The 23157-nt window shown below is 38.8% G+C and overlaps 2 protein-coding genes across 4 annotated transcripts; one reads left to right on the top strand and one right to left on the bottom strand.

Annotated features, from left to right (window-relative positions):
* Positions 1-1188: 1188 nt before the first annotated feature.
* Positions 1189-5989, top strand: LOC107572916 (macrophage mannose receptor 1-like). The gene is made up of 4 exons (XM_016259349.1): positions 1189-1209; positions 1396-1434; positions 1527-1883; positions 5581-5989. The coding sequence occupies exons 2-4, from the start codon at positions 1398-1400 to the stop codon at positions 5943-5945; spliced, it is 759 nt and encodes a 252-aa protein (XP_016114835.1). The 5' UTR covers positions 1189-1209; positions 1396-1397; the 3' UTR covers positions 5946-5989.
* A 3045-nt stretch (positions 5990-9034) lies between these two features.
* LOC107572920 (arachidonate 5-lipoxygenase-like) lies at positions 9035-22751 on the bottom strand. 3 transcript variants are annotated; one of them, XM_016259354.1, is made up of 14 exons: positions 22601-22751; positions 19327-19525; positions 19161-19233; positions 16693-16815; positions 16399-16500; positions 16065-16245; positions 15557-15703; positions 15230-15439; positions 12917-13003; positions 11555-11733; positions 11286-11410; positions 11068-11168; positions 10808-10978; positions 9035-10122 (listed from the first exon to the last, which is right to left on the bottom strand). In XM_016259354.1, the coding sequence occupies exons 1-14, from the start codon at positions 22748-22750 to the stop codon at positions 9943-9945; spliced, it is 2028 nt and encodes a 675-aa protein (XP_016114840.1). In that variant the 5' UTR covers position 22751; the 3' UTR covers positions 9035-9942. The 3 variants fall into 3 exon arrangements, with proteins under 3 accessions (XP_016114840.1, XP_016114841.1, XP_016114842.1); XM_016259355.1 differs by having other exon boundaries at positions 16065-16237; positions 16400-16500; XM_016259356.1 differs by lacking the exons at positions 15230-15439; positions 15557-15703.
* Between the last annotated feature and the right edge of the window lie 406 nt (positions 22752-23157).

Genomic DNA, 23157 nt, shown 5'->3' with positions numbered 1-23157 from the left:
GGAGGAGCAGAGTTCCAGATGTCAAAATAAGACTTTATTTAACAAAGAAACAAAGCCGGGAAGACAGTCACAGCATTCCAAATCATTCCAAAGTCTTTGTTTGTCAGCTCATATTATATACCCTTTGTTCTCTCCAAATTTGGTAATTTTCTGTTTTTTCTTTGTTCCGGTTATTTTTTATTGGTTATAGATACCTGATTTGCCACAATTGTTTCCAACCCTTTTGGCCTTGTTTTTTAATGGTGGAATGTGGTCCGATCAGCCATTTTTTAAAAGAGCTTTTATTTCATTGGTTGGTAGTGGTCACATGAGGAGGTGTGCGTCAAATCCATCCACCTGCTCCTGATAATATTAGATTATTTCAAGTTCATGTTTACTGTCTAATGAAAGGTCCACTGTCTAATGAAAAGACCATTATACGTTCATCATTCCCCATCACTACATCCAGAGTTAACATAATTCAGCATATTAATTTATATACTGATTACTTTCATTTTCACATAACGTTCAATAAAATTACACAATAAACGCAGCCTAATTTTCACCCAATTTTTGGGTGAACCCTTTAAAACCATTATTTTCATCTCAGCCGTTGATGTGACTGTAAAGTGTATATTTCATTACATATGAATTCACATTTTCATTCATTTATTGTTTCTATATTTAAATTAATTTAATTTAATCCTGCTCTTGTAACTCATGTGTAAGTGTATTCATGCATCTTTTTGTGCAATCTTATGTGGCTTCTGTGCTGCTGTTGCAGAATAAAAATTACATAAGTGAATGTGAACATGAGTCATGTATAGTCATTGGAGGTCCACATATGCATGTTAATCTGCGGAAAGAAATGGGTTCAAGCATGTTTTGTTACACCAGTAAATGAAATTTACTGTTATAATGTTGACACAGAGTTGACATCATATGAAGAGGAAGCAACATCACCTGTGTACATAATGAAATAATGTCAATGTTCTCTGTGCTTATGATTTCCCTCTACCCTGACTACCCTCAGTCTCTACCACATTCAAATGAACACACTTCCAGAGAATTACAGCAACAAAGACTAACACAGAGAAAGAAAAAAACACATGATTAAGGAAGAAAAATCCTTAAACAAATGATGTGATGCTGAATGAGGGATAAGAGCAGATATAATAATCACACAGTCTGAAGCTGCCGACAGAAGGACAGAAACACACGACCTCTGAAGTAAGACCAACTCACATGTTCAATCTTTAACTAGAGTTAGACTTTGACGTGTTAATATCGTCTTAATCAGTGTGTACAGTGCATTTATGTTCCTGTTAAGATGGATTTTTAATTATCACTGAAATAATGTTTTACACCAAAATTAATCTGTGAATATTTGAGTTTATCTATATTTTTCTTTCTCAGAAATGGACCAAACTCTGTATTTCATTCTTCTTCTCATTGGTGAGTGTGTTTGTGGTTTTATTTCTGGTTTCTAGTTTCATTAGGTTTGATCCTGTTCTGAAAAGCATTAAAGCAAAGCCTCTCTTTCACAGCTCTCTGCTCTGTATCTGAATGTGTTCAGCGTCAGTATCACTTTATAAACGAGAGGAAGACCTGGACTGAAGCTCAGAGATACTGCAGAGAGAAATACACAGATCTGGCCACCGTTGACCACATGACCGACATGAACGAGCTGAACAAGAGTGTGAATGACAGAAGTCTTCAGTATGTCTGGATTGGGCTGCAGAAGACGGGTCGTGATGAATGGCAGTGGTCTTCAGGTGAACCTGCGCTCTATCTGAACTGGGCTACTGGAGAACCAGAAGGCAGAGATTATTGCGCTGGGATGAGAAATGGACAATGGAATGATTTGCCATGTAGTGATACCCGATATTTCATCTGTAAAAACAGTGAGTTTATTTTTAGATGCATCATATACCAAATTTAATAGAATACTAAAGAGTATGACTATTTAATTTGATATTTGTATTATATTATATATAAATATAATTTTTTATTCATATTTGCCACCTTTTCAGTATTGACAATTTCTGTATTTGCCAGAAGAAAAGACTTCATTCACTGACCACACTTTTGAATATTTTTAATAATTTTGTATTTGTAGTTGTATTCATTATTTATAAAGCACATTTCAATACAACCAGGGTTGTCCAAAGGGCATAAACATAAAACAAGGTATAAAACAAATCGCTCGTGGAATTAAAAGCCATAGTTAATAAATGAGCATTTAACAGAGATTTAAAACTAGAAAGAGTCTGAGCAGATCTGATACAAAGGGGCAATGAGTTCCTAAATTTGAGGGCAGCAACTGAGAAAGCACGATCCCCTCTAAGTTTTAATCTAGATCTGGGAACCACTAAAATAAGCTGGTCAGTTGATCACAGGGGCCTAACAGAGGAATTATTTTGGTGCCAAATCATTCAGAGATTTAAAAACAAACAATACAAGTTTATATTCAATTCAGAGACAGACTGGCAACCATTTAAGAGAAGACAGGATAGGAGTAATATGATCTCGCTTTCGAGTGCCTGTCAGCAATCTTGCAGCCGCATTTGGAACTTTCTGTAGACGCGCCAGGGCTTTCTGGCCAACTCCCATATAGAGCGTATTACAATAGTCAAAGCATGAAAAAATAAAGGCGTGGATAACTATCTCTAAGTCTCTAAAAGAGAGTAAGGACTTCATCTTTGAGTCAAATAGCACAACTAGATTTTTCACCACTGCTTTATGCTTAGCCGAAGAGCCAATGATAGAGTTTATAGTAGTTTGATATATCATCAGCATAACAATGAAATGAAACACCATGTTTCCTAAATATAGTTCCTAAAGGGAGTAAGTACAGTGAGAACAAAAGGGGCAGGGATAGACCCTTGAGGGACTCTCTATGTTCTCCCAGTTTAACTGCAAAACCATTTAAGAGCAATCCCACGAATTCTAACACGGTTTTCCAGCTGAGAAATGGAAATATTATGATCAACAATATGGAAGGCTGCACTCAAGTCCAGTAACATTAGGATCAATGAGACTCCAGAATCATCATTTATGTCTATGTTTATCTATGTTTTGCCCTAAAACCAGATTGAAAAACTTCAAAAACTTCCAAAAATTGTAGTTGGATGGAAACTACTTTCTCCAAGACCTTAGAAAGAAAAGGCAGTTTCGAGATTGGTCTGAAATTGGATAAATCAGTGGGGTCCAAACCTGTTCTCTTTAATACTGGCTGCATTATAGCATGTTTAATGGGGTCCTAATATGCTCTTTTACAAAGTCTTGATTTTGTTTTGGGGGTGTACTAGAACAGTCTCTCATACTAGATTGTTTGAAAAACACATTATTTTTCACATATTTTACATTATTACAACACCTCTCTCCACAGTCTGGCATGAACGGCTCGAATAGTTCCTGCATCAAATGAAGGTCCGCCTTCTGAAATACGAAATGTGCTGTGACTGGTCGGCTGGGCCAGTGTGCGCTGTGATTGGTCAGCTGGGCCAATGTGTGTCGTGATTGGTCAGCTGGGCCAGTGTGTGCTGTGATTGGTTAGCTGGGCCAGTGTGTGTTGTGATTGGCAGCACTCGGCGGCTGGTCGGGAAATGTCACGCCCCTTACCATAGCCGCCTGCGAGCTTCAGTGTAAATCTTGCGTCAAAATCAAATCAATTTGAGTGTGATTTAAACCCGGATGATTGTAACCACTCTAAGTTCGCCTGCGAGGGGTGATGGGGGTATGTGACGAGAGGAGCAGGTGGAGTAAATGCTAATGCACGACACCTGCGCCACTCACCGGTCTCGAGTCCCACGGAGGAGCTCCGGAAGGATAAAAGGAGGAGTGACGACAGTGTTGGACGAGAGAGGACCAGGCCTAGACTTTATTTTGTGTTTTGTGTGCGGCAGTCGTCCGCGAGTGGCTGCCGCTTTACTTTCGTTTTGTGTTTGTTTATTTTATTAAATTGTTTAAATGTCCACCGGTTCCCGCCTCCTTTTTCCCGAACTACGAACGTTTGTTACAAACATGTTATCTCATCAGTCACACGGTCCGAATTTCCGCGCTCTTGCAGAGTATAATTTTGGACATGATTTCTATAACATGAATAGGATACATTTGACAAAGAATTGATTGGAAAAAATATTTCAAGCAAGAAGATTCAAACACACACATGCTAAACATGAATATAAACCCTTTAGCTATTCAATAGTTATTAAAAATACATACACAATGAGTGATTAGAACATGATAATTCAAATGTGTAGGTTACATGAAATGGAGTTAAGCAATGGACTGATATTCGTTTATAAGTCCTTTTGAGATCATTTTGGTGCATCTACATCTGTAAAAGACAGTTTCTGTGCTATTCTGTGAACTTGAGGATGTGTTCTGAGGAACAAAGGGTTTTGAAGGAATTTCAGTCTGGTCCTTGTCCTCTGGGGTGGGGGAAACCAATCCAAGGAAACTCATGATTTCTATCATGGATTTACCTGTGATGGTCATGCTGTGCATCTCTTTGACCATCATCTTGGTTATTTCCCCCGAAATGTGACAATCTCCTTCCTGAATTGGGATTATATCAATGTGTTCTTTTGTGTTAATGTTGCAAGCTGTTCTATGAAAGAGTTGGCTGGTTAGGCTTGCTTCAGACCGGCTGGCGCTAGGATCTGATTTACGAACATCCTGTTGTCTTGGGCCTCTTTGTGGAATTCAGCTCCTCGTGTTTCAACCATGTCCTTGATCGAATCTTAAATAGTCTGATTCCCTCTGATACCCTACACTGTGCTTCTAAATGTTTCTCTGTGTGCGACTGAATGACTGTATGTGTTTCATTTAATGGTTTGAATGCACACATTCCAGCCAATCAGAATCAAGTTATTAGACAGATCATGGTATAATTGAAAATATCTTGAACCTTGTGAATGTTCAATATATCACCAGCTGTAAAAGCAGCTCAAGTCTTTGAATGACATGTTTCTGATGTTTCCACCACTGCTCCTGTTCACATCCAAACCATAAAGTAACGTAAGAATAATGAACAAACCAATTCATGAATCTTTTTCTCATTTGTTTTTCTTAAAGCGAACACAGGACTCGTCTTTGTCAATCAGCTGAAGAGTTGGAGAGACGCTCAGAGTTACTGCAGACAGAATCACACTGATCTGGTCAGTGTGAGGAACCAGAATGAGAGTCAACAGGTTCAGAAGATCATCAGTGATAATAACTCATCTGGATCTCATGTCTGGATCGGTCTGTTCAGAGTCAGAGACTCGTGGCAGTGGTCAGATCAGAGTGACTCCTCATTCAGATACTGGGACATTGCTGAACCTAATAATTCGGGAGGTGGTGAAAACTGTGCAGTGATAAAACCGAACACTCGGGGACAATGGAATGACATCCTTTGCACCAACCAGTTTCCTTTTGTGTGTCATGAAGGTGAGTACATCCTCACAAAACACACATCATCCATCCATTACCTCCAGATCTCTTAAAGTTCACGCTACATGTCTGACATGACAAATTGATCCTCAGTGTTTGTCCCGCATGTTGTTTTTGATCAGTCTCTCTCTAGTCTCTGCTTGTGGTTTGTTTGGTTTCCAGACGCTGAACTGATTGTGATCAGAGAGAATCTGACGTGGTCTGAAGCTATGAGATACTGCAGACAGAGTCACGTGGATCTGGTCTCGGTTCATTCAGAAGAGATGCAGCGTCGTGTGATGAACGTGGTTAAACGGGCGTCTACTGCGGCGGTGTGGTTGGGTTTACACAACTACTGCAGCATGAACATGTGGCTCTGGCTGAGTGGAGAGATGGTGTGCTATCAGAACTGGGCTCCAGGGAACGGGACGACACGGGAAAACTGCAGCCTCGAGAAGAGAAAAGGAGCAGTTCAGTCTGGAGGAGATCAGCGCTGGATCAGCCTTCCTGAATCTCACAAACTCAACTTCATCTGCAGCAGATATTAAGAGCGAGGAACACGCTAATGTGTTTCCTTACAATAGCAGTTTTCATAGGCCACTTCATTCTTTTTCACTTTTATTTGTACTTTTAGAAGTTCTGAGTGAATCTGCTTATTCGGTTTTAAAAGTGGTCGAAAAATCTGTTTTATATCTGTGTTATGATATATGTGTCTTTGCATATCTGGTGTGGTTATGATTCTGTATGTTTTGCACTGATCATTTCTTTTGAACACAAACATGATAACACAACTTCAGCTCAAATAAACTCACGTACAGCCAGATTTGCCTCATATTTTCTGATTTCCCCTCAACATTGCATTATTAATTATACTATAAATAATATGTAACGAATATGTAAAATTTGTCAATTATAATATGGATTCTAATCACTAATAGTCTGATGAACAAAACTTCCACCTTCAACTTAAAAACATAGGTTCATTTACTGCTTTAAATTAGTCAAACTGGCTGCAAAAATCATTTAAATTAATTTGAACTATATTTAACCGACTAAAAACAAATCACATCTTGTATAACAAAACATGTTGCCACGATTACTGATCATTTATATATATTTGTGTGTGCATTTTTATGAGGACATACATTTGTATAATTACACGGGTATGACTTAGGTACTACAATGTAATTCAAAAAGGTGAAAACCAAAAAGGGTGTTTGTTTTTTTAATCTAAAAATATTCAGTTTCCAGCAATGGGTAGTTTTACGTGAAGGGTTGGTGTAGGGCAATAGAAAATACAGTTTGTGCAGTATAAAAACCATTTCACCTATGAAGAGTTCCCGTAAACTATAAAAAACAATGTGTGTGTGTGTATGTGTAAGATGCAAAATGATTCGGCTACATAAGGAGCTTAAAATATCATCTTGTTGTGATGTTGGGTGCCAGAATCGACGTAATACAGCCTCAAACTAGAAATCTGATCGCATATCTGCTGCCACTGCCAGACAAAAAACCGACCACAGCTGTGATTAAACACGATAAAACGAGCAGACTGGACAGAAACGATCGTCACAAATGCTCAGGTAGCAGCGCACACTTCTTATCAGAAAAGCTTCAATAAAGTATTGTGTTTTGTTGTTATGGGTGCGTCTACAGATTTCTTGCCATATGTCTATGTTTCTTGCATCTCACGACTATGTCGTGTATGAAATAATGTCTGTGTGCATGTGTGTTAAACAACAAACTGACGATTTATATATAATAATTTGTAATTGTAGATACATTGTTGTGATTAATTGTGGCTGGAACAATAATGTAGCTGTAAATAGTTGCCTGCTGAAATTGAACTGTATACACATCTTCATCATGACTAGATAGACACGGTGAGTTTGTCTTTACGTTACACGCTAGATGTGATCGCCTCAGAGTAACAATCCTGTCAGATCGTCCATGCTTTGAGTGAGTGTAACGTTACAGGTCGGCCGATCTGGTTTCGTGGTTAAAGTTAACCTTTTCCACATGTTTCCGTGCTGTTGTTGTTGTTGCTCAGCAATGGCATGGACGTGATGTTGTCTGGGGGTGTGGCTAAAGGAGAGTGGGACGGTGGGCGGTGCTCGGGGTGGCGACTGAAGGCGGTGACTGTGTAGTTCTGACGTCACCTTTTTACGGAAGTCACAACGGTTCGTGAAAAATCACAGCTACTTTATGGAGGCTGTGCGCATTTTACTGTGGACTGACTGTTTTGAAACTTATATGCTAGTTACATAGCACCTAGACCTCAGTGATCCTGAAAAAAGCCAGGAAATTTCAGTTTTGAAAATTAATAAGCAATATTGACAACGCCATTGTTTACAACACAACTCCGGAGCACATGCCACTGAGCTGAGGGGCGTGACATTTAGACGCGCACTAGAGGCGGTTTAGCCAATCACAACACACTGAGCCAGCTAACCAATCTGAGCCCATTGCGGCTTTGTGAGGGAGGGGCTTCAAAATATCAGGAAATCGAGTGATTATCGGAGAAGGGACAGAGTGGTGTAGAATAAAGGTAAATTATGTGAAAAATACACACACACAGAAAGCTGCTTATAACTCATTTATCCATGTTTATTTATCAATCTGACGTGTCAGTGATTCCTGTCCACTAAAAGCTCCACAGATATATTTACATACCATGACGAAATATATATATATATATATATGATATAGAAAAATTTCAATTGATTTATACTTTATATCATCGGCAGCTTATATATTGTCGTATCACTAGAGCAAGTAGTAATGCTTAAAGTTGAATGAACACAGTCAATAAATATCAACCTGATCTCATGAAAGTGCGTGTAAATAGTACTCCAAATAAAAACGAAAACTCGTGGTATTGATAGGAAAAAATTTACTTTGGCGTGTATATGCTACGCGATGGGTAGGTTTAGGGTTGTGGGGTAGATGTGTATCATATGTACGCGAAAACTGCGTATCATATGCACGCCAACAAATTTCGTATCATATGCACGCGAAAACTGCGTATTATATGCACGCCAAACACATGCGTATCATATGAACGCCAAAGTCAATTTTTGCGCATTAATACCACGAGTTTTCGTTTTTATTTGCCGTACTATGTATACGCATTTTCATGAGACTGGGCTGATAAATATACAGAAAAATAATAGATTATTGAAATTGTGCAAGAGAATGTCAGGCAGTTCAACAAGCTAGATTGGATTGGATGTATCTGTTTTTCTCTTAAACATGGATACTTCTCAATAAAACTAATGTGCATCCTCAAGTCCCTCCATTGTTTCCTAGTATCCTACAGTAGTTCCATCTTAGGATGCAAGAATGAAAGGATATAAAAAATGAGAATGGAGGAGATTGAAGGAAGATGTATCTAAAAATAGAAATATCCCTCCTCACTGAAGCATTATATACACTATAGCGGCGACGCCAAAATAATATCTTATTCGTTTTACTGTTAGCTTTCTATAGAAGATGTCAAATCCTATCAGAAAATATCGGTTTTGTCTGGTATCCAAACTAGTAAAATCTATCAACAGCAAGTCTTGTCTGGTAACCAAAGGTGTATTATCAGTCTTCTATCAGCCTGAGAATTTGACCAAGAAAGCGGAAAACAAAGTGATGGTAAAAATGAGCAGAGTTGGTTTATTGAATAATCATGTGTTTCAATGCTCATACTTAATTTAATCAGTACAAATCCAACAAGCGTTATTATGTTATGAAACCCCACTATCATAAGATTAAACAACAATAGAAATGAAATAATATGTAATATAAATGTAATATAAAAACATAATATGACATAAATGAAGAATAATAAAATGAGGAATAAATGATTAATGTAATAAAATGAAGGTAGTAACACTTTAGTTTAGGGACCAATTCTCACTATGAACTAGTTACTTACTTGCATGTCTATTATTATCATATTGGCTGTTTATTAATAGTTTTAAAGCACATATTCTACATCCCAATACTTAAACTTAACAACTATCTTACTAACTATGAATAAGAGGCAAATTAGGAGTTTATTGTGGCAAAAGTCATCGTTAATAGCCAGAATTGGACCTTAAAATAAAGTGTTACCAAAATGAATAAATGATCAAATGATAACTACATTAATAAGCAATGATTCTTAAATGTTTTATAAAAATTAAATTGAATTAAAAAAAAACAGATGTTTGCTCTCTTGAAGTAACACATTAACACTCACAAATGTTGCTGATGAGAATCCATAAATAAATCACATTTCAATTACTGTGAATGCTGACTGCACATTTATTTGTTTTGTATAGACATACATTTTTTGGAATAATTAGTATTATTTTTATTACCCAGAGTACCATTTTGACTAAAATCCTTACAGTTACTGTAGCAATGATTTTGTTATGAAGTTATGTTGTTATGGATCCAAATAGCCCAGTTAAAACCGTGCCCTCCAAGCTTTCCTACATATTTTCTTTAGATGCTAAGCATATACTAGTTAAAATCAAATGTGGTTTGGAAATGTTTACCACAGATGCCCTCTCAGATGGCCACACTGTTAGGGATTCTGTCTGGAGACAGATAACAATAGGGCAGTTTCAATTTTTCATTTCGGCTCTTGATGATGTTGATCACTTCACCTAATTTCTTGCGGAAAGTCTTAGTGGCTTCTATGACTGATTGTTCAGTGAAGTGCTTATCTGGATACACGCCTAGAAACAGCTGCGGAGAAGAAGATTTGGACAAAACACTGTTTACTTTGTTTTCAGCAATTTTGTGAGAAGCAAGTACCGTATTGACCCGAATATAAGACGATGTTTTTTTTCTTGGAAATACGTCTGAAAAAACACGGTGGTCTTATATTCAGGGTCTAGACTTTGTCATGTCAATAATACACCCACAACAATAGGTGGCGCCAAATACACATAAAACGAGTGTGCCATGAAATACGTAATGTAATGCGTGTTGTGAAGATCACGAGTAAAAACTAAAGAAGCAGAAAAGCTTACAGCTGCATGAGTCGTGACGGTCACGTTAGCCTGATGGGACCAAACTCTCTTTGTGATTTTAAAACGTAAGACAGTACCCAGATTCGAAGACTACAGTAAGATTTAACTTCTACTGTTAATAAGATTTTGGTAGGCTACTATTAGATGGATAGCCTACATGTCCTAATTCAGATGGGCTACCTGTTTTGTTTTTTTATGGTATATCAAAAAGTGTATATTTTTTAATGTGATTGTTGGTACATTTGACCAGTTTTTACCATACTTTCAAAACAAAAATTAAGACAAAATTTGTTTTACTGAGAAAAAACAAGATTTGGTTTTTAAAAAGCCTTTTTCCAAAAGGTACATCTGAAAAAAGGGGTATATTCAAACTAGTTATGAATGATCAGTCATCAAACCTCTTCGTCCTGGTACTGACTGAGGGCCCAAACTGCTCCTAGATGCCAACTGGAACGTCCACGGTCTGGCAGACTGTCCATGATATACTTCATGTCCACCTGGCCCTTCTGTGTGGGAGGAGGCTTCCGCATGGTGGAAGGACTATTGGGGATCCAGGCAAACCAGTCAAACTGGAACGTAGGACAGGCACACAGATATCAGCCTATAGATACTACCCCAGCCATAGTTTATATTCATCCAGAAAAGTGTCTAATCCCACCTGTCCAAAGTTGACAGCAGCATGTTGTGCTGAAGCTGTGAAAATCACAACAGTCAAGTACTCGACCAACTGCTCCCGAGTTTTCAGGGAATTCGGAAACTCTGTGAAAATTGGCAACAATTGGTGTCTCGTCTGCCATGTTATCACAATGCATATGTAATCATACAAACACTCAGACTGTGCATGCTTGCACATGGGTTTCCTGACCCTGTACTCACCACAATCCTTGGGACAATTCTTCATACCAGAGAAACAAACATCTTGAACAAATGCCTGGATCTCCTCGTCCTCCTGAACGGTCTCATCACTGCCGTAGTAGATCTTGACCACATCAGAAACAAAACTGGAGAAAGATCAAATTAAATGATGAATCGGCAAATTCCAAAATAAATGCTGGTGTCAAATGCTTTAGCGATTACTTCATTGTTATTGATTCTCACCATTAGTGTTTGAACATCTGTACATTTTTGTGTATTTTATCAGTTACCTTTTCACTGCCTCCCAGACCATCATGCCATCATCTCTGTAGTAATAGTTGGGCAGATCTTCCTTGTTGTCCACTCCTCGAGCTTTCATGGCCTCGGGGAAGCACAGGGACTTGTAGGTTAAAGTTTTCATGGCCTTTTGAATCACTTCAGCTATTCCAATTCCACCAGTGCCATTAGCCTTTGAAATAGAAGGACACCAGTGAATTTATTTTTGTTCGTCTCAGATTACATTTACATTTTTTTAAGAAGTACAGTGAATTTTCGTTAAAAAAAAAAGTTTATGAAACAAAAAGTTGTTACATGTAACAACTACTGAACTTGAATATAACATTATATTCATGTGTAATGGGGTTTTGGTTTTGGGCCGTTGTGGCACCTCTAAATATTAATATTTAATTTATGTCAGTACCATGTGAAAAGTGAAAGGAATTATCAAGCATGTCAAATGTTTCTCTCTTAACTATTAAAACTGTGATGTTATGTTAACTCCATTTCCCATAATGCTTTACTGGACCTTTTTCCTGGTTTCTTCATGTCTGGTCAGTAGTGCTGGGCGGTATGACCACGGTATTTTTCAAAATTATAGCGGTTTCACGGTACATGACGGTATTTTTTTTCATGCATGAGCGGGTGGTAACCATATTCTCTACTGATTGAGAGGAAATACTGCAGTATATTGACTTAGAATGCCCTATTTTACTGTCATGATGAGTGAATATTGTCAAAAAATACCACACTAAATAGTGACTAAACACGACCCCTTTTAATACATGTTCACCAGGAGTCACAGGAGTCACTGTTCTACGGAAACAAAGCCGCTAAAAGGGTCTGAAATTTGCTAAATCTAGTGCTAAAGTAAAAAAAATTTTTAGGCATAACCTGAGAAAATGGCAACATCTAGTTGCCATTTAAAAGTTTAAATTTTTAAAAGTGAAAATGAAAGCCTATTAGCAAAGACTGCATCATTTTAATCGTTAAATGGCCCTGAGATTAAAAATTGCTGTTTTAATGGGTTTAATTGGTCCTGATTATAGCTATTTTGTGCACCTAGTGTAAAATAAATAATATAGAAAAATAAAGTAAATACAAGTAAAATATTACAATTCTAATAAAAATATGCACTTGTGTCCAAATGTATGCAGTTGGCATTAACACAGGCAAAATTATATATATATTTAAAAAAAAAACTGAAAAAGACAAAAATGTCCATAAGGACAGACCAGCTTTAATAAAGACAGCTTAAAACTATTTGCATCTTCAGACCTTAAAGTCATGTGAACGAAGCAGAGACATCAGAGATAAACACGAATGCAAAAGTTGTGGTCCCTTATAAGGCACTGTTTATGAAGGGTTAAAGATACCTTATCAAAGAGCCCGGATTTACAGATGAGTTTTTCACGAGCTGCAGTGTTGATGGCAATGGTGAAACGGACATGAGGTATCAGCAACTGTAAGGAGAAAATGAAGCATTTTTATAAAAGACAATAAACCACTCTAGGCCACTATGTGACACTGTCTCACAAGACACATGTTCTACCTGCTCAATATATCATTGTGGTTTAATATATATTGGAGTTTTATTAGGTATTACTGTGTTCTTAGCCGTTTTATTCCTCTTATCTATTTTATGTGTGTAGGTCTTTAAATGGTCTTGGGTTCTGACAGCAAATAGATTCCATAAAGGAAGTAGCATGGCAAACAAACTGGTGATCATGACTAGCTGGACCGTGGAGTCACTCTTAAGGACTTTTCCCAGCTTCACTGGATTATCTCTTCTTTTGGCTTTGTATATACACCAGTGGACACGTGGAGCACGCCAGGATTCGTAAGGACTGATTTATGGCATGGAACTGAAGAACCCTTTGCTTTTAACAGCCTAGGTTTTCCATGTGGAAATTGTAAGTACAATTTATTTATTCACTTTATAACTGTTGTACATCTTTTCAAAGACCCCTAACTTAACACAGTTTTGATCTGACCCCATTTTTACAATTGGGCCAATAAGGCCAATCGTTACAACTCGATTCAGTGTTTGTATCACAGGTAAGGGGCTTTGTGCCAAAACCACTGCAACACCCTGCCTTTTTACTTTTATAGCAAGGGCAATGACAAAGGACACCAACGTTCATTAAGTATCAATAAGATTTACTACCAATTATAACACTAATCGAGCAAGATGGCGGCGCGCACAGTCGCAGCGGCTTTGAGCTCCTACAATTGGCATAGTTTTTGCATGTTGTTGGTGGTGCAATTATCGAGCACTTAACTTCTGTACAGCCATGACAAACTTTTAGAACTAAATTCTGGAATACATTATCTACCAGCGGAGACATTTATTCCTCCGGAGCTCTTAAGACCACCACCGGGAGCTCTTGCTGAAGTGAGACTGAGGAGGAGACACTGTGAGCGGAGACAGAAGAGAGGAAAGCATACGGGTGTGTGGGCCAGGCTAAAGGCTGACTCGTCCAAGCCCCTGCTTCCTTCCACCTTCCTCTTTAATGCATGGTCGATCCGCAATAAGATAGATGAACTACATCTACAGCTGGCGACCCAGAGGACCATATACAACTGTTGCAGCATGATTTCACCGAAACGTGGCTGGACAGCACCACTCCGGATGAGGCTATTGAGCTAGCAGGTCGTACCGAGCCGATAGGACTGCAGACTCGGGTAAGAAAACCGGTGGAGGACTGTGCATTTACATCAACAATTCCTGGTGCACTAACACCACTGTAGTCGATAGACTCTGTAACCCTGACGGGGAATTCATGCTGTTGAAATGTAGACCGTTTTACCTTCCTAGAGAATTCACTGCTGTTTACACTGAATGGTTGAACCACTGATGGCAGATGGACTATTCTGACGATGCTTTTCATACTTTTCTGGACCTTGACAGTGTAATTTACTTGGCAGTCAATGGGACAGTCACATTTTGGTTTTCATCCAAAATATCTTAAATTGTGTTCCGAAGACGAACGAAGCTTCTATGGGTTTGGAACGACATGAGGGTAAGTGATTAATAACAACATTTTCATTTTGGGGTGGAGTATCCCTTTAACCGCATGTGACGTTTCCAACATGATTACGTAATGTGCGAAGTAAGTTATGCGCAAGCAGAGTTACAGCAAGACGAGCATTTAGGGTTAAAAAGTATATGAATTTAATTTGTTTTGGAATTTCGGCTGTGATCGTGTAGAGCTGCATGGAAACTGCACCTTTAATCCATTGAGCACCATTGAAGTCCTCTATACGCAGAAAAATCCTGATACGTTTTCTTCAAAAACCTTAATTTCTTTATGACCGAAGAAAGACGTGAACATCTTGTAAATTATAGGGAAATTTTTATTCTGGAAGTGAACTAATCCATGCTTTCTCTGGACATTAAATAATGGTGCATTCCAGTAAACGGACTTTCACAAACTTAGTAAATCATGTTGCGAGATTCATTTAAAACCTCCCATAAATTGTGTCTGAAATAAAAACTCCTACAAATGCATGCATAATAAGGGTAGTCGCCAAATTAAATGCATCCTTGCCTTTTTGTCACTAATGCATGTCTTTGGTAAACCCTGACAGTACTTTATTTAACGTCAAAAGAGGGTTTGCGCTGGCGCGAGGTGTTAGTAAATCTGGCCCTAAATCTCATAGCAATGAAAGCATTAAAGGATGGCTACCTTGAATACAGGATGGACTGCAGCGAGCTGTCTGTACATGGCAATGGCAAAAACCTCAGATATCAGATGTGTCCTGAGAAGGTGCGTGACCAGCTGGTGTACACTGAAGTCAGCGTATTTCACCCACATCTTGGCTAGCATCCAGTCGTACTGATTATCACTTGGGAGAAAGACTGTGTTCCCCACCCCTGCGGTGGTCTGACGACTGAGCTGTTTCACACATCAAAGTAAGCCAAAACTGAGTCTTTGGTAAAAACTCTAACATTTAGTTCAAGCACCAACTTTTTATTTTTAAGTAATGTTTTACAAAATTATGTCTACAGGCACCTGAATAGCAATTGGTAGGATTTCATTCTGGCTGTTCTTGTACAGCAGGCAGAAGGGAGCAGCCAAATACTGCTTGGTATCTGGGTCTGTGGCATTGGCTTGCACTCCCGCCAGTATTGCATAGTCTGCAATGTAGATGTTTCCTGTCTGTAACAGAGAGGTATTTAGTATTGGAGCCATAGAGTGACACTGGAAAATTTTTATTCCATTCTATATAATTCATTCACATCCAGAATTGACCACGCTTTCTTTTTGGCACATCATCCAAAAATCCAAACTTTCTATACCCCCCCTCCCTCCCTCTCGAACTCTGTCCATGTTTAAAACTTCACTCAAAATGCATCTTTTTTGGATTGATTTTAATTTGGGATTATGTTGTGCACTACAAATTTTTTTGTACTGTTTTTTATGAATATTTCTAACTCATGTAAAGTGTCTCCCGAGTACCCTGATAAGTGCTGCATAAAAATATTTGATTTTTATTAGTGTAGTGTCATTTTTTTCTGACCTTTAATTCCTCTTGAAGTGTGAGACCTCTATCCAGGGAACCCTGCACCATCTCCTGTGTGACCGCAAACTTGTCTGGAAGATTCATGCACTTCCTGATCACCACAGGATTGCAGCCATTCAAAAACTGATAGCCAAAAAAGTAGTCCTTATTCCAGTTCTGCATCACATACTCTGTCAAAGGGTATAATAAAGTCAGCTGCCAGTGAGTTTAGGAGTATGCAAACGATGTGTGCCTTAGCCTGTTAATGTGTGCATTCTCACAATAATTTATACTCGGTCAGTGGACAGATTGTTTTAGTATTAGAGAGAAGTAAAGAAAAGAAAAGAACCAACCTGACACGGTGTTCTTGATTTTCACAAATATTTTTTCAAAATCTGCAACATCTTTCCAAGAGGACAACTTCAAAAATTTATTAAGTCCAAGATTCTTAATCCTGAAAGAGAAGATCATGAAAAAATACAGCCGAATGAACCAGACACTAAAAATCTGATTGTGAGCAATTTAAGTTACGCTTGTTTCTCCATTTATTTTGAGATATTTCCTAGCTATAGTCAAACTGTGTCACAGGAAATCTGTAACATGCATACTTGTTGGAGATACATGCAAAGGTATGAACACAACCTACGCTGTAATGTAATTCAAAGAGAAGTCCACAGATTTTGCAGCTTCAAACTGAATATCCAAAGGAAGTTCAGTGCTTGAATTGGCATCGATGCTCATGGGGAAACCAGGGTGCCACTCCTTCCACCTATTAGAAACCGCAAAATTAATCTTTCAGTTATTTGGACCGAGAATTATTTTAGGTGATATGAACATTTTCATATGCATGAATTTTTTTTTGTCTGGTTCCATGTGCCTTGATATTATCCAACCAATTGAAAAATCTGCAGTGAATTCATTGCACTATCCATTTTGTCCCTAAGCAATCCTGATGTGTTCCTCCACTAGTTTTTTTTACTTGTTTCTATTCTGACTTGTGTCTGGTGTTTGTAGAGTTAAAGCTATTATGCTTTTTCACTTTTTCAACTTTAGTTGGTCTGTAATGTTGCTGTTTGAGCATAAAAAAGATCTGCAAAGTTACAAAGCTCAAAGTCCACTTCAAAAGGAGATGTTTTATTTAACAGAAACATAGACTGTATAAAAACATGGACGTAGTGTCCGTGATGTCACCCATAGGTTTCCGAAGAGCGTTTGTGAAGCTCAAAGTGGGCGGAGGCGGCCGTCGCCATCTTGGCATTTTTCAACAGGCAGGGAAATAATCGAAAATGGGCAAAGAGGCGGGAGCTGGTTGCTGAAGCCACGCCCACCTAGCTCGACGGTGGTGACAGCAGCGGCAATCCACCTGTCACTCAAGTGGCCACGCCCTTAATTATGCAGAACTTTAAGGCTTAATATAATTTAAACGGATGAGTTATAAAAAAAATTCACTCCCTCACAGTTATCATGAAGGGCAAAATTAGCTATATAGACCAAAATTATTTTTTCAACCAGGCTGTAAACATGTTTTTTTCTGCTGTAAAGTTGGGCATTTTAACATGGGGAGTCTATGGGACTGACTCTCTTTTGCAGCCAGCCTCTAGCGGCCAGTCGATGAATTACAGTTTAAGTCACTTCCGTGTTGGAAGTGGAAGGTTGCCGCTTGAACAGAAATAATTTTTCAAAAACTACAACGAACGACTCGTTTGGACTACAACGCATATTTTCCAGGATTTGTGATATCACAATTATCGACGAATGGGACGAGACTTGGTTGAGCTGCACTAGAGAAGGCAACGAGCGTTATCACTATGTAGGAGACACGCTAGCTTTCCCAAAGCAGACGAACTTAGAGTGGTTATAATCATCCGGGTTTAAATCACGCTCAAATTGATTTGATTTTGATGCAAGATTTACACTGAAGCTCGCAGGCGGCTATGGTAAGGGGCGTGACATTTCCCGACCAGCCGCCGAGTGCTGCCAATCACAGCACACACTGGCCCAGCCGACCAATCACAGCACACACTGGCCCAGCCGACCAATCACAGCACACACTGGCCCAGCCGACCAATCACAGCACACACTGGCCCAGCCGACCAATCACAGCACACACTGGCCCAGCCGACCAATCACAGCACACACTGGCCCAGCCGACCAATCACAGCACACACTGGCCCAGCCGACCAATCACAGCACACACTGGCCCAGCCGACCAATCACAGCACACACTGGCCCAGCCGACCAATCACAGCACACACTGGCCCAGCCGACCAATCACAGCACACACTGGCCCAGCCGACCAATCACAGCACACACTGGCCCAGCCGACCAATCACAGCACACACTGGCCCAGCCGACCAATCACAGCACACACTGGCCCAGCCGACCAATCACAGCACACACTGGCCCAGCCGACCAATCACAGCACATTTCGTATTTCAGAAGCCTTCATTTGATGCAGGAACTATTCGAGCTGTTCATACCAGACTGTGGAGAGAGGTGTTGTAATAATGTAAAATATATAAATAATACTTTGATCAGATTGCTTAAAGAGGTCCTATTATGCTCTTTTACAGTGTCTCATGCAGCGCGTGTTAGATGGCACACCCTACACACGTGGGTAAGTTTTTATTCACTCACAACACAAGACTCGGTGTTGGAGCCATGCTTGTTTAATTTAAACTGGTTTGATTTATAGTATTGTTAATGTTAATTTTTGAGAGCTGTCACCTAAACAACACAAACTCGGCACACCTGAAAAAACAATAGGTGCAACAATAATGTCGAATCAAAAATATAAAAAGATTCGCTCCACTGAACCGAACGTTCTGGTGGACCGAAACGCTGCTTGTGCTTTGATATTTAGCAAGTATTTTATAGTGTGCGGGATTGCATCTTTTTATATTTGAGCCAAAGGTGAGAGGGGAAATGGTTAAAAAGGATATACCACCCCTGACAGGAAGGGGGCGCTGGTGCGAGAGGACACAGTATTTTGACCGTGCACATTGCGGCAGGATGGCTTGGTGTAACAAACTTGCAAGCTGAAAAACATTTTCACCATCATATGATTCAATATCTGTTGAATATTTACACGGGATTGTAACTGTGGCATCAAACCTGAACAGTAGTTGTCTTGATTCCAGTTCCATGCGCCTGTACTCTTTCATATTATCATCCTGAGACAATCGATCTAAACGAACATCGTATATATACACATTAACAAGAGTATTTATGACATGCGTCATTCAGGACTGGATAGTGAGCAGATAGAAATAGGGCTCACCCTTGTCATCTCGAAGAACCACTTCCTTTTCAAAGTCTATCCAGCGATAGCAGGGGAACTGGACGCAGTCTCCAGAGGGTGTCGTCACACTGATGCTTCTGCAGTACCAGTGATCATTGAACAAGATTTTCTCCTTCTCAAGTTTCACCAGCACTATGTCTCCAAGAATCTCCTTCACATTGATGTCAACAGATACCACCTTTAACGACAACTTCGGTTAGGCGAAACTGAATCACACAGCTTGTGTGCAAAAATCACGGCAAAAATTATCACTGGATTTGTCATATAATATCGTTTTTCTTTATGAAACATGTATTTTCCACAAACATCCTTTTTAAATTTGATTATATGACAGAATGCTTTTAATTGCTGTGAAAAAAATGGATAAGTGAGGATATGTTTTTCAATTTTTGTGAGGAAACAAAACACTCAATTAAATCAGATTTGATATATATATATATATATATATATAAATATGTGGGGTATAAGTCGTACTGCAAAATATTTCATAATTCCTGAATATTATGAACAAAAATATAATAATGTAAATTTCAAGTATTATTAAAGTACAAATAAACAAGTTAGCAATCACACAAATAGATTCAATTGAACAAATTAATTACGATTTAAACAGTGTTTTAAGATTGTCAGGTATTCAGGTACAGAAACTGTAATAAACATACAATACAAATATAGTTACAGAAGTTATTCAGGCAAGAACAGAGAGTCAAGTTTCTGTCTTTTGTTGATTATTGTTATTATAGAGATGGCAGCAGGAATATTTGGCTGCTGTCACTTTAGGAGTTGCACAGATCCAATATACTGTTACACAAGCGTTTTCTTTCTCAACTGTTTACGTTCATTTAAAGGGGTCATATGATGCGATTTCTATTTTTCCTTTTCTTTAGTGTGTTATGTAGCTATTTGTGCATGTATAAGATCTGCAGAATTACAAAGACTCCCACAAAAGGATTTATTCTATCTAAAAGAGAAGGCTGATCCAAACCGGGCTAAAACGCCTCGTTCTAACACGCCCCCACATATCTACCTCACTATGTGGAAATATTTGCATAATGCGCCCAAATGTGCACGCAAAGAAAGAAGGCGTGGTTTCAGTAACCGCAGTTAGTGTTGAAGCAGCATGTCAGGGAGACGCTGTGTGTTTCAGTACGAAAGCAAAAGCACTTTATTTGGCCTTCCGGAAGTAGATGCATTTAGGAATCATTGGTTAAGATTTATTTACAACAGAACAGCACAACCCAGATGTTCGAATTTGTGCAACGCATTTTATGGACGACAGTATTGTGAACCAAGGAGAGTAGCCTACAAGGCTGGCTGTAGAAAGGTTATTTCTTTAAAAAAATGGGTCGATTCCGACTTTGCTATGACAATCTGGTGCTTATTCTGAATCAGCTACTGTAAGTATGTTTTCTTAATAGTTTTTGCTATTGACTGTTCAAATGCGGAGTTTTGCGCCGTTTAGAGTATCGCGTCGTGTGTGCGTGTGTGTGTGTGTGTGTGTGTGTGTGTGAGCATGAGAGAAAGACAGGGCCACAGTGGAGTCAGCTTTCTTAACCGTGGCTTGTGTACTGCAAACACATACCAGCTTCATCACTGTGTCTGTCACACGACTCTGTTCCTCTTACAGGCTTGAACTGATGGTAAAACTAAGGACATTACGTACTGTCTTTACATTTATGTTGAAAGCTGAAGCTGGTGATTATGGTAAGGAGCGTTACATTTCTGACGAGTGCTTGTGGTGTTCGGCCAATCACAATGCACTGGGTCAGCTGGCCAATCAGAGCAGACTGCGCTTGTCGGAAGGAGGGACTTTATAGAAAACGAAGCGTTTGAGAGAGGCGGGGCATAGAGGACCTACAATAATGTACAGTATTTGAAAAATAATGTGTTTTTTGAACATTAAAGCATGTCAACATATTCTGTTACACCAAATACACAAAATAATGATCTTTAAAAAAGCATCATATGACCCCTTTAAGACATAACTGATATTTAACAGGGACATTTTGAATTTTGTGTGTATTTGTCCTTTCAAATGCAAAAAGACATGTAAGAGGACTCAGTATCATGCACTATACAGTATGTGTGCAGCAGAGAAAACAGTGAGTCTTCTTGCACTTGAATGGTTTAAAGGATTGATAAGCAGAATCGAACTCATGGTTTATCTGTCAGGTAAATGCACATAAAAATGCATGCTCTCTTATTGCAATGTTGTTAATGTTGAGGTTATTTCAGATTTGTATTAAGTTTGCTTCATTCATTTAGTTTGACTGCACTGACTAAGCGGGTGAGCTTAACCATTCAAATGAATTGTGTCCATGCATTTTAGACACTGAGCACTGCTGAGTGCTCTGGTAATATCAATGGTATGACCCATTTCAGGAGCTGTCAAAATTACAATTTAAAATCAGAGCATAGATTTCTAACATTGCGCTGCGCTGAACTTATACGTCATCCTCCCGGAGCTGCTTCCGTGTACAACAGTGAGCGCTAGCTAGATTGAAGTGATTATTACATTTTGAATATGGATATTTTTCTTACAAAAACGCACCGACTCGCTACAGGAGGTCTTTGTTCACCCCCTGGAGCCGTGAGAGACACTTTTTTTTATGGATGGGCACTTTTTATTTCTCTTCTTTTGGACTGATGCATGCAACACCCGCTGAGTGGCATTAAACAGCTTGAAAGATCAAAGATAATTTTTTATATAACTCCGACTGGATTCATCTGAAAGAAGAAAGTCATATACACCTAGGATGCCTTGAGGGTGAGTAATTTATGGGCTAATTTTAATTTTTGGGTGAACTAACCCTTTAACATTACTGTTTCAAAACAGCAACACTACTGATTGACTGTCAAAGCAAAGCACGGTTTGAACGCTCCGCCCCCAGATCAACTGGAAGTTTTGATTGGTTGTGACCCCTGAGTCAGACCTGTCTGTTATTGCCTGCAGCGCAGAGCTCCACCCAATAGCTTGAAAAGTGCCTGTCAAATGCCAGCTCGCCCTGTTTCTCTGTCAGCACCTTTCTGTACTTTGTACTTTGTGTGAAAAATCAATGTAGTGAAGTTGAATACTTTATTTTTATTCAACCCAAGTAAAAGTACAACATTTTAATGTAGAAAAATGTTAAAATGCACTCAAGTACTATAGCTAAAGTATTTGTAATTAGTTACTTTCCACCTCTGACATCAGTAAATAAATGAAATAATTTCAACCTTGTCCTGAATTTGTAAGGGAAAGAACAATTCTTACCGATCCTCTTGCGAAGTGGTCAACAACGGATTTGTCCAGTAGAGTTCGGTCACTGCAGCTCTCCGTGCCCACCAGCGTCAGGTATATGTCATTAATTGTCTCAGCAAACTCCTGTTTGCCAGTGCTGACAGACACCGTGTACGTGAACATCTTGCTCATATGAGAGGACAAGTGTAACAGACTCTCTCGTTTCACTGCTGTTTTGGGGGTGTGGTCTATCAATCTAACTTGTGATGATAACTGTGTGTTCTTTAATTAGAGATGATAGCATCAACAATGTACAATTATTCAATCAATTCCTTCATATTTATATTTTCTTTAAAACGTGTTACGTTCTAAAGCCTGATTCAGACAGATGCAGTGGCTGTTAAGATATGAAAATGTCTTTATTCTAATTTGAAGGGCTCTGATGACATATTTTTTTAAATGAAAGACTTAAAGGGGTCATGGCAGAAGAAATCAAATTAGCCTTGATCTTTTGGCATATAATCGGTCTTTGTAACATCTTGCAAGTTTTATAACTTAAAACGTCCTCCTCATAAACAAAGCGTTTCTTT

This window comes from Sinocyclocheilus grahami, unplaced genomic scaffold (genome assembly GCF_001515645.1).
Source record: "Sinocyclocheilus grahami isolate Dianchi unplaced genomic scaffold, SAMN03320097.WGS_v1.1 scaffold1833.1, whole genome shotgun sequence".
In the NCBI taxonomy this organism is placed as follows: Eukaryota; Metazoa; Chordata; class Actinopteri; order Cypriniformes; family Cyprinidae; genus Sinocyclocheilus; species Sinocyclocheilus grahami.
The sequence above is the reverse complement of the archived record's forward strand: the minus strand, read 5'-3'. Positions and strand labels throughout refer to the sequence as shown.